The sequence below is a fragment of the Bison bison genome, unplaced genomic scaffold (genome assembly GCF_000754665.1).
Source record: "Bison bison bison isolate TAMUID 2011002044 unplaced genomic scaffold, Bison_UMD1.0 scf7180017864274, whole genome shotgun sequence".
Classification (NCBI taxonomy): Eukaryota; Metazoa; Chordata; class Mammalia; order Artiodactyla; family Bovidae; genus Bison; species Bison bison.
The window spans coordinates 1,019,081-1,030,720 of record NW_011494846.1 but is presented as its reverse complement, the minus strand read 5'-3'; the positions used below and the strand labels follow the sequence as shown (position 1 = coordinate 1,030,720).

The 11,640-nt window shown below is 43.1% G+C and overlaps 1 protein-coding gene across 1 annotated transcript; it reads right to left on the bottom strand.

Moving 5' to 3' along the window:
- Positions 1–3,210: 3,210 nt before the first annotated feature.
- On the bottom strand, positions 3,211–6,471 carry RNF182 (ring finger protein 182). Its single transcript, XM_010848792.1, has one exon. The coding sequence runs from the start codon at positions 6,256–6,258 to the stop codon at positions 5,509–5,511; it is 750 nt and encodes a 249-aa protein (XP_010847094.1). The 5' UTR covers positions 6,259–6,471; the 3' UTR covers positions 3,211–5,508.
- Positions 6,472–11,640: the final 5,169 nt, after the last annotated feature.

Sequence of the window (11,640 nt, the reverse complement as noted above, 5' to 3'; positions counted from 1 at the left end):
CAGAAGGAATTTGAAACATTAAGCCAGCGCTCAGAATGACCTGACCCTAGTCCAGCACAAGTTTATTACCCAAGAGATAATTCATGCTTGGCTCAACCAAATTAGAACTGTATTGGCAAGAGTCAGGGAAAGATACTAAGTTTAGGATTATATAGCATGCATTTTACCCACAAATAATACTTACTAGACATTTAAAAACATTACCTGTATAGAATCTTTTATGTGAACCGATAAAAGCTCTGCAAGTGTTTCATCTACCACTCAAGGGGCTGAAAAATCTGAAGCCAGGAGTGACAGAGACAAAGTGCCAGAATGGTATCAAGGCTGGGCGCACAGAGTGAACTTTATGAATGAACCCACCACCTAGAGGGGTTTTTATGAATGAACCCACCACCTAGAGCGGTTTTTATGAATGAACTCACCACCTAGAGGGGTTTTAGGAAGGAGGGGAATGGCCAGGAAAAAAAACAAGAGGTTTTTGTATCTAACCGAACAAGATCATTTTGAGGAATAAATTGAGGAGTGAAACGGATTACTAGAATAACCAGAAAATGAGCTGTCTGAAGTGAAGAGTTCAAGAAGAAGACCTGGTAAAGACTGAGGAAAGGGACTCAAGAAAAATCACAGGCATCACTCAGCCAAGATGGATTCCAGCAAGAAGGATTCTGGGAGAAGTTTTCTCTCGTAACCCAACCGCCGTGCACTGCACTGATGTTTTGAGAGCGGAAAGTAGGCTAAAAGCCAGAGATTTGCCCAGGGTCACATGGGGCTGATCAGGGAACTGCAATCCTGTTCTTTCTCACATCCTGGTTCTAGATTACGTTCATGGTAGCCAGTTACTCCTCACTGCTCTGAGAACATCAGATGAGATCAAAGGATGTTTGGGAAAGGATTCCCAAAGCCTGCAGCCCTGTTAGTTCCCACTTCTTAGAACCTTAGGCGAGTCTGCGCATGAAATGTCCCACCCTTTTTCTTCCTCCCACTTACACAGTGTTGAGAAGCTACTATGAGTCCAGCACTGGGAATACAGAGATGAATAGAAAAGAATTGCCACCCACAAGTCCTCAAGAAGAGACAGAGAGGCACAAGGAGCAAACGCCATATGAAGGCAGAGACTGCGACTGGGATGATACGGCTACCAGCTAAGGAATCCCAACATTACCAGCAGCTGCCAGAAGCCAGGAGAGAGGCAGGGGGCCGATCCTCCTTGCACTTCCGAAAGGGAACAACTGTGACGACATCTTGATTTTGGATTTCTTGCCTTCAGCACTGTGAGAGAATAAACTTTTGTTGCTTAAAGCCAAAAACAGAAAAATCACACAAAGACTAAACATGATTTGAAAGATAACTAGAGAGCTGGTTAAGCAACTTAAGTAGAGAGTAAAGACATGTTTCAGATGGGTGGTTAAGAAACCCAAGTGGTATCATACATTGAAAGTCTGAGGTTAGAGTCAAGTGCATTATTTACAGGTTTAAAAAATGTTGTTTCATGGGTGATTTGGGTCTCTTCTTCTATGAGCTCATAGAAAACACCTCAGGAGATAAAAGATTATTATACATTTCCGTTTCTCCCTTCAATAATCAGATGACTGTAAAGACACATTCCAACCTTAAGGTCGACCAAAGCTTTAGACAGGCTTCCATGAATCTCTCTCCTGCACCAGACACCTGTCGAGAAGCACTGGACCAGCTTCTCTTGAAAACCTCCAGTGAGAGAGAAGTCAGTTCTCACTGGATTAGATTAGTGAGAAAAGTGAAATAATTGATTCAGGCAAGGATCCTTGCTGGATGCTAAGACCATCAGGTAAAATTTTTAGGGAAAATGCCATCTGCATAGTACCAAAATTCACCACACAGATTATGTTGTGTTAATTGCACACAGGAAATGGTGAGACCTGGAGGTCACCCCCTCTTAACCGAGTGATGAGTCCGTGTTTCAAACGATGGGGCAACCTTCCACTCATGTCTCCTGATGGGATGCAACTCCAGGTACATGCCATCATCCTAAGACAAACTCTTGCCCCAAATCTGAATCCAATCACGCTTCTAAGCCTAACTCTCAGTTTACAGAAAATAGAAGTGATAGAAGTTCAATATCACCATTTGTCTGACAGTCAGTCCAATCCAGAAGGTGGGGGCATTGACAAGGTAACTGGCCTGCTTTTTTGAGTCAATGTCACAGGAAAACAGGTAGGGGACTGTTCCGGAATAAAAGAGAATAAGATACACAACAACCGAGTGCGACGTGTGGAGCTTGATGGGATTCTGGTTTGTAATTTGTGTTTCAAATGATGAAAGGTATTTTGGGAACAAATAGAAAAATTTGAGGAGGCTGCGTATTAAATGATATTAGAAAAGTATTTTTAAGTGTTTTAGATACAATAATGATATTTTAGTCAAATTAAAGTATGTCCCTTATTCTTGAGGCTTCCCTGATAGCTCAGTTGGTAAAGAATCCACCTGCAATGCAGGAGACCCCGGTTCAATTCCTGGGTTGGGAAGATCTGCTGGAGAAGGGATAGGCTATCCACTCCAGTATTCTTGGGCTTCCACTGTGGCTCAACTGGTAAAGAATCCGCCCACAATGCAAGAGACCTGTGTTCGATCTCTGGGTTGGGAAGATCCCCTGGAGAAGGGAAAGGCTAACCCACCCCAGTATTCTGGCCTGGAGAATTCCATGGACTTTATATTCTTAGGGGAGAGAGAGCAAAAACAAATATAACAAAAGGTTGACTGTTGATGACTCTCAGTGGGTCTCTCAGCAGATAAGCATAAATTAACATTCTTAAGTTATGACAAGCACAGGTAACTGTTTCCCTTAATCTGATTCTTTCCTCATTTACGTAGAGATTCAAAAATGAATGAAGCCATGACTCTAGATTAACATATGGTGCCAATTTACTAAGTATCATAAGCATAAAACTGTGACATATTCCCAAATTACCATGACCTTGCCTAACACTGGTCATATTTAAATATCAGGTAAATTTTTTAAATTTGTACTGATCACACAAGGTTAGTGAATTCCCAACCAAAATGGATTCTGTTTTGCTCAGCAGCTAGGCAGTCTGGAAAACAAATCAAGCAAATTAAAACCAAAACATTTTATTATAAAGGCAATGTTTTTATTTCATCTTTCCTACTTTTGTCCTTTTTCTTAAAAAAAAAAAAAAAAGCACAAAGGTCTTTTATAATAGAGTAGATCAGCTTTGTCAGAAAGTTCTAGAATCTTTATTTGTATAATAAAGGCATTAGCTTAATCAATGTGTTTGAAAGCTCAAGTTTGCAATTATCTAATGTTAAAAGAAGTCCAAAATAATTGAATTTCAACCATCATCAGAAAAAAATCAAACGTCTAGCTTGGAAACAATAACAATTTAATGGACAAATAAAACATCACCACAATAAATAAAGGATTGAAGCACTGTCCTTTTTTCATCCAACATCATGAAAAGGTTTTTTGTTGTCATACATTTAAAACTGGTTAACACCAAATTAATTTACTCACAACTGGGAAAAAAAAGAAAAGAAACGAAGACTACCACATTACAGAGACACAAAGCAAGCACAGCGGGCCTGGCACAAATAGCAAAACGCACGGCGCCCACAACCAGAGCTCCCTAGAGCGCGCACCCCCGATAACGCACCAGGCCATCTGACGTTACATTTCAGGCAAAGCAAGCCTTTTTTAAAAACCTTATAAACATATAAATCCAAACCACAAAACACCTCCTAAACATGACATTTACTCTAAGTACAAATGGATATTTGGAAATTGCATTCACAATGCCATCTAAACTAGATTTCGGGAAATTATAAGTATATAGCTATATTGGGGCTTAAATTCACTGGGCCACATCCCACACATACTTTCCCGTCATATTTACCCTGGGCATACATAGTCTCCAAGTTAACAGTTACAGAATTAAAAACTACTGTTCTAGAAAAGTATCGATTTTTCCTGAATAAACAGATTGGAACTGGTCCACTGTCTTTCACCCAACAAATGTTTCGTCACAAATACGTAAAGTAGCTTTAGTAATGCCCTTTTCTAAGAGTTATAAGTATTTAAACATTTATCATCAGTAATGAGTTTTAGGCTAAAAAACCTTTTTTTTTTTTTGCCTACTTTCTGTGGGCATTCTATTCCCTCAAACCTAAAATCTGTTACCCAATTTCTTCTCGTAAATATATACATTCAATGTCCCCTACCTCACGAAAAGAAGTTCATTAACTCAAGTCATATAAGCTTATGCTTTTATTTGAAATAAACTGCATGAGAACTTGAATCCATTCTAAAAGGGACTTAACAGGGATGGCAATATGGGAGATTGCACTCTGCCCTTCCATTTTGTTATATACTCCCTTGAAGGGCATCAGCTTGACATCTCTCTTGCCCATCCTTTTGCCTGAGCTACTGCACATAAGCCTAAACCATTATATTTTGGTACAGCTCAACAGAACACAGCAAAATACTTAGGTTCTCGGCATATCAAACCATGAGCTGGAACAGCTCCTGAACTGGGCCTGGGTTTCCACTGCCACAATTTACACCAAATTGTTACAGGATTAAGTTAAGTGAGTCCATAGTAGAATTTAAAATGAAATGGGGAAAAAATAATCAAAATCCACATATAGTTATAGCAACTAATTTAAATGGAACCCCATCCAGGATAAAGGATGGTGCTGAATGAACAATGTGGTTTAAAAAAAAAAGAAGAAACTAAACTAAAATGCTTTAAGGAAAAGCTCAAATTGGATCTCCATGAACTGCTCTGAGAGAATTTCAGAGAAAGCTGGAGAGCAGAAAATAAACATGGAGAAAAAAAAAAGGGTGTGTGTCCCAAACGAGTGGCCACATTCTGCTTTGAGGTTTACTGATGCCAATTTCCCGGCGTTTTAAGCTCTCTATAGTAATGTGACAAAACCGGCATATAGCTGAAACCACGCAAGAGGCCGGGTTCCTCTTGGCAAGTACCATGCACGGAGGGACCAGCATCTGAGCTGGAGAGGATCCAGAGAAGTGCCAACCGTGGGCCAGGGGCAGGGGTGTGCACTGTGCAGATGGGTGTGCCCTGGGGCTGCCCCCCTCCTGGGTCTACCCTCCATCCCAGGCTAAGATGATGAGAAGAGGCACCAGTTCATGCCTGACCGTCCACAAAGACTCCAGCCGCCACAGCACAACACGTCGGGCCCCGGGGTCCGTCTAGCAGCCCTGAGTGGCGGCTGCCCTGTCTCTGGGAAGACTCAGTAGCAAAGCGCTAGAAGGCTGAGCTGATCCCTGTCTCTTTTTTGCTAACACGTAAGTAGAAGTGAACATGTTACTTCCAGCATACAGGAAAACCACCGAGTCAATATCTGGATGGAAAACAGACCACAGACATATGCCCAGTGGCTCTGTTCACACCATGGGCGCCGATCACAGAGACTGTGATAGAAAACAAAGGCTAAGTGACCTAACTTGACACGTGGCAAGAGGTGTCTGACTTCTCGGCGCGCCAGTCTCGCTTAAGAGGACGGTGCCAGACAGTCTAGGAATTCGTGGCAGACACACTGGCAGAAGCCATACACCATCAGGATGACGAGGCTGGAGGGGACCAGGCTGACAAAGACGACCCCCAGTGTGACCTTCTTGGAGACCAGTAAGTAGATGCCCAAGGGCAGGGAGCTGAAGTACAGCAAGCCCAGCAACCACACCAGCACCCGGATGGACGTCTGAAAGACCAGGGACGTGCAGTTCCACATGGTCCAGTTGTGCGACACGGCGGTGGTCACCGAGTCGAAGCTGGAGGGCCGGTAGAACTCGACCACGGGCGTGGAGCTGAGCGAGGGCGAGCTCTCCCGCTGCACCTCCATGATGGTGATGACCAGGCAGTTGGAGGACGCGTGGGAAGGGCTGACCAGCGAGGCCAGCCGCTTGGGGGTCAGCAAGAGCTCGGTGGGGTTCTCGGGCAGGCACTTCTTGCCTTTGCCGCCGCCGCAGGTCAGGTTCAGCAGGATGTTGTTGTCGTCGGGCAGGCTGCTGACTTCGTCATCCGGTAGGCACGTCTCGAACCTGCAGAAAGGGCAGACGATGACGCCGTGCGGGGAGTCCCCGAAGTTGATGATCTTGCACAGGCATTTGGCACACACGCGGTGGCAGCACCCCAGCACCTTGGGCTTCCTCTGTTTCAGGTTGTACCGGTTGTAGCAGATCTTACACTCCAGCTCGTCTGAGACCTGAGACTCGGCTGCCTCCTCTGGCAGCTGACTGGCCATCCCGGGCTCTGTGCCTCCCGTCCTGGGCCGGACGGGCTGGACGGGTCCCGCAGAAGGAAGGCTTGGACGGCGCCTTCTCTCTGAATTATCACATCATCCAAATCAGACAGAGATGCACACAGGCAGGAAAAGGAGGGACAGAAATCGGCCGGGCGTTTTCAGTTTCTGCGTATCGCTCTCTGTCTCAAACAGCATATTGACAAAAGCCACGAGAGGGGTCTGCAAAGGAAAAGAGATTCTAATATGGTGAGCGGTTCGCTGAAAAGTGCTTTACGGAATTTCTGAGCTTCCAGCGATTAGAAGTGGCAGACTTGAAAGGTTAAATCCCCAGCATCTTTTCACACGTTTCTGCCTCCAGGATATAGGAAAGCATTATCTCCATGCTTAGCTTTTTTCAGTCCACAGATATGATAGTAAAGAAGGCATTAAGAATCTTAGCGGTGTGAAGTACACTGCAGAGCACTGTGTGTTCAGCTCAATAGAGAGATTTTTCTCTCTGAAATTGTACAAATTCGGCCTTTTTGAAGACAGAATGGGACACTTACCAGAAATAGATACATTTGCAGTTAAACTCCATTCAGTATAAATTAACTCTTTTAGAGGCCCATTGGTAATAAACTCCGATTGTCTAAATAACCCCAATAGTGCTTCAGAACACACTAAAGGAGGGAAAACTTAAGGATAGATGTTGAAAACGTGTTTTCAGAAAGTAATTTATACAGATGAGAGTGTATTTAAATACAGCAGACTATTCTTACCTTCCCAGTGTAAAGAAATCTGTTACAAGTGTCTTCCTTATTTGACTATTCAATTTCAAACTTTCTGTTTCAATACTAGTCTTGCAAACCATGGCTGTACACATATATTCACTCAAAGAAGAGTGAAGCATATGACACCTAAAATAAGCATTATATCCAAGTCAAGTCTAATTGCCAAGACAGAGAAGAAAACACAGAAATGGAGTTGTTCAGTCGTGTCTGACTCTTTGCGACCCCATGGACAGTCACCTACCAGTCTCTTCTGTCCGTGGGATTTTCCAGGCAAGAATACTGGAGTGGGCTGCCATTTCCTTCTCCAGGGGAATCTTCCCAACCCAGGGATCGAACCCAGGTCTCCTGCATTGCAGGCAGGCACTTCAGCATCTGAGCCAAGAGTGTTTAAACACAGAACACACATGCAGTTATGTCTCAAAACATGAAGAATCATGCATGCATGGCTATCACAAAGTACTCAAACTCCAGCCACTTGCCTACTTTAGCTCATGTAAACTCTCTCTATGGTGAACAGAAAGCATGATGGTTGCTATTACTGCTGACTTTGGACAAATGGCTGAAGACTGATGTCACATAAACAGTCCATTCTCAATTATTAGGACTAAAAGAAGGGAGCAGCAATGTGAGAAATCTCCAAATAATTTTTAGCTTTAATATATGTGATTGGGGGGTGGTAGATTTGTCTTGGGCTTCCCAGGTGGCGATAGGGGAAAAGAATCTGCCTGCCAATGCAGGAGACTTGAGAGACACGGGTTCAATACCTGGGTCAGGAAGATCTCCTGGAGGAGGGCATGGCAACCCACTCCAGTGTTCTTGCCTGGAGAATCCCATGGACAGAGGAGAATGGTGGGCTATGATCCACAGGATCGCTAAGATCCACAACTGAGCGACTTAGCACACAGGCACGCGCAAAGATTTGTCTTAAGTTATATTTTGCTTGGAAAAATATCAGAATGTATTTGAATTTCTGAGAAGACCCCCAAGGAAATAACAGCAGAGGGTGGTCATAAGAGTTCTGAGAAGTAGAATGCAACTATGCCAGCATTTTAAATTTGCCATGGACCCTACTGCCTTAACAGAGAAAAGCCAGTGTGCAGGTAAACTTGGATGGTTTTTGAAATCATGATTAACTGGTTTGTGAATATGTATTATGTTCCTTTTAAATTATGACCTTAGTTAATTTTAAACTGACTCAATATAGTACAAGAATGTATAGTGTAATGGCTAGCATGGTAAGATGTACTCTTGGTGGGAAAAGGAAGACAATCAATAAGTTAGGGTCTTACCTCTGGCATCAGCCAATAAGTATAGGTAGAGTTTTTTTTTTAATAGAGTTTACTATTGCAACCCACTCCAGTATTCTTGTCTGGAGAGCTCCATGGACAGAGGAGCCTGGTGGGCTACAGTCCATGGGGTCACAAAGAGTCAGACATGACTGAGCGACTTTCACATCACTTCACTTTACACTGTATATGAATGCGTGTATTTCAAAACTGCTATTAAAGCTAATTTCTCTGTAACTACACTGACATGCAAAAAAGAATATATAGAACTTATTGTGATCATTTCACAATATATATGTAAGTGACATCTGTTGGGATCCCATGGACTATATCCCGGCAGCCTCCTCTGTCCACGGGATTCTCCAGGCAAGAATACTGGAGTGGGTTGCCATGCCCTCCTCCAGGGGATCTTCCCAACCCAGGGATCAAACCCAGGTCTCCCACATTGCAGGCAGATTCTTTACCAGCTGAGCTACCAGGGAAGCCCCTATAATGCTGTATGTAAATTGAATCTCAATAAAACTGAGGGAAATGAAAAAAATTTAAAGGCTGTGTGTGTGTATAAGAATACATTACATTGTCAACATCTGATAGTCAGCTGGTTACTTTAATACTTTCTGTACCCAAGCTTCCTACCATTAAAGGAGCAGCAGGAAAGTTCTATTAATATGTTGAGCCAGCACAATTTTTATTTCCTAATTCTGGGAACATAAGTTATTCACTGAGCCAATGTGTGTCTGAAAGTCGCTCAGTCAGGTCCAACTCTTTGTGACCCCATGGACTATACAGTCCATGGAATTCTGCAGGCCAGAATACTAGAGTGGGTAGCCATTTGCTTCTCCAGCGGATCTTCCTGACCCAGGAATCGAACCGGGGTCTCCTGAGTTGCAGGCGGATTCTTTACCGAGTGAGCTATCAGGGAAGCCTCACTGAGCCAATACTGAGCTATTATTTTCAATAAAGCTTACCTTTTTCACAGAACCACTCTTCATTCCTATGAACATGTTTAGAGTGTTATGATCATAACGTTCTAAAAATTCATACAGGGGCTTCTTGGTAATGTGCAAAAATAAAAATACTGAATGTTTAAATATCCAATCAAAAAAGTACCTACTTTATCTCTAAGGAGTTTTCTAGAAAACCCACTCTATTAGCTTGAAATACTTCATCGACTCCAGGCTCTGAAAGTGGCACTTCTGGGCAGGACTGGCTGACAGCCTTGAGCTCGGGTCACATCCCAGGAAATGCAGCCAGCACAAGGGCTTTCTTTCTGGAATGGCATAACCAGGGCAGTGTCTGTTCCTCTTGGGAGGATGGGGTACCAAGCTCTAGGATACTTAAATACCTCATGTGTCTCATTTTAATTCTAAGGTCCCCCTAAGTACTCAAGTAATAGCCTAAAATCTGTAACTTTATAGGGTTACAATTAGTGGGAGTTGTTAATGTGATCATCTAAAAGTTGGACACTGCAGCTCATTCCCACCCTGCATTCACTCCACAACTGTGGGCCTCAATTCAAATGCTGAATGAAAGAAACTAGACCCCGGAGAGCACACGGTGTATGACTCCATCTTTAGAAAGCTCAAAAAACAGGCAAAGGTAAGCCGTGGTAGGGATGCAAGTGTAAGTGGTAAAACCAAGAAGCCAAGCCAGGAAGCGATTAGCATGAAAGTCAGGACAGCAGATACACCTGGGTGTGGGCTGAGAGGCTTGACACGGGCGGCGCCTGTGAGCGTCCTACACCATCAGGCAGCATGTTTTTCTGTACTGGCGTTACTTTCAGAGTAAAAAGTGTTTTGTTTTGTAAGTCCATGGCTAAATACATTTGCTACTTGGATAGCCCAGACTTTTCTGTCCATGGATACTTTGGATCAACTTATTTTTTTCCTCTGTGATCTGTAAGTTCATTCATTTTTTTTTTTTCCCACAAAATTGAGATGCCAGTCATTTATTTATCACGTAAATATCCAAGCGTCGCTATAAATCAATATTAAAAAGGATGGAGTCTTTAAAGTGAGCAAATCTGGAGCATTACTTGATGAGAAAAACTAAACATATGTCTCACCAGACACAGGGCAAAGAATCTGGCATGCTAAACTGCCTCAAAAACAAATACATGTGGTTACGTGAGGTGAGTGATGTCGTACCCCATCGTGTTAATCACTTTGCAGTACATCCGGGTATCAAATCATCACACTGTGAATGTTGAACTCACATAATATTGTGTACCAATTACATCTCAATAAAGCTGGAGGGAAAATAAATACAAAAGGTAGATTTTCTTTTCCTAGAAAAATATCTATTCAAATATCTGAAGCTGATATTCCTCATTAGCCACTTAAGTCTTTAATCTTTTTATAGATTATCTAGTGTAAGTATATACAAAGAGATAATCACCTACTATAATTCTTATAAATTAACTTGAGCTTTTAGACAAAGGACTAAATATTTTCATTGCCCTAAATGTGTTAAGGTCCATATAGTTAAAGCTGCGGTTTTTCCAGTAGTTATGTACGGATGTGAAATTTAGACCATAAAGAAGATTGAGAGCCAAAGAATTGATGCTTTCGAACTGTGGTGCTGGAGAAGACTCTTGAGAGTCCCTTGCACAGCAAGGAGATAAAACCAGTCAATCCTAAAGGAAATCAATTCTGAATATTCACTGGAAGGACTAATACTGAAGCTGAAGCTCCAATGCTCTTGCCACCTGATGCAAAAAGCCAACTCACTGGAAAAGACCCTGATGCTGGGAAATATTGAAGGCAGAAAGAGAAAGGGATGACAGAAGATAAGATGGTTGGATGGCATCATCAATTTAATGGACATGAGTTTGAGCAAACTCTGGGACATAGTGAAGGAGAGGGAAGCCTGGCATGCTGCAGTCCGTGGGGTCACAAAGATCAGACACAACTGAGCGACTGAACAAAAAGTGTGTGGTGGTTACTACTTGACTCAAACCCACTGTCTCCACTACTCAAGTCCTTTGCTATTAAAGATGCAAACTTGGCTTGTATTTCGAACCAAAGTCCCTCCAGGGGACATCTGTTGTCCACCCACCCAGGATCTTTTTTTTTTCCTTTAGGCCACACTGCTCCTTCCCACATGCCACGGCTTCTTTGGGGAAGCCTTCCCCTCACTCAGATTCTGTGATGTGGACAATGCCACACTGCCTCCCTTCTCTCCCAAGCTGGGATCCGTGACCCCGGCCTGCCTCACCCCAGGACTCCACAAACCCCGTGCTCACAGGGCCCACAGTCTAGGTGGGCATGCGACTCAAACCAGCCCTGTCACAGCACCTCCTGAGCCTTTTTCAATGTAAAGCTTGG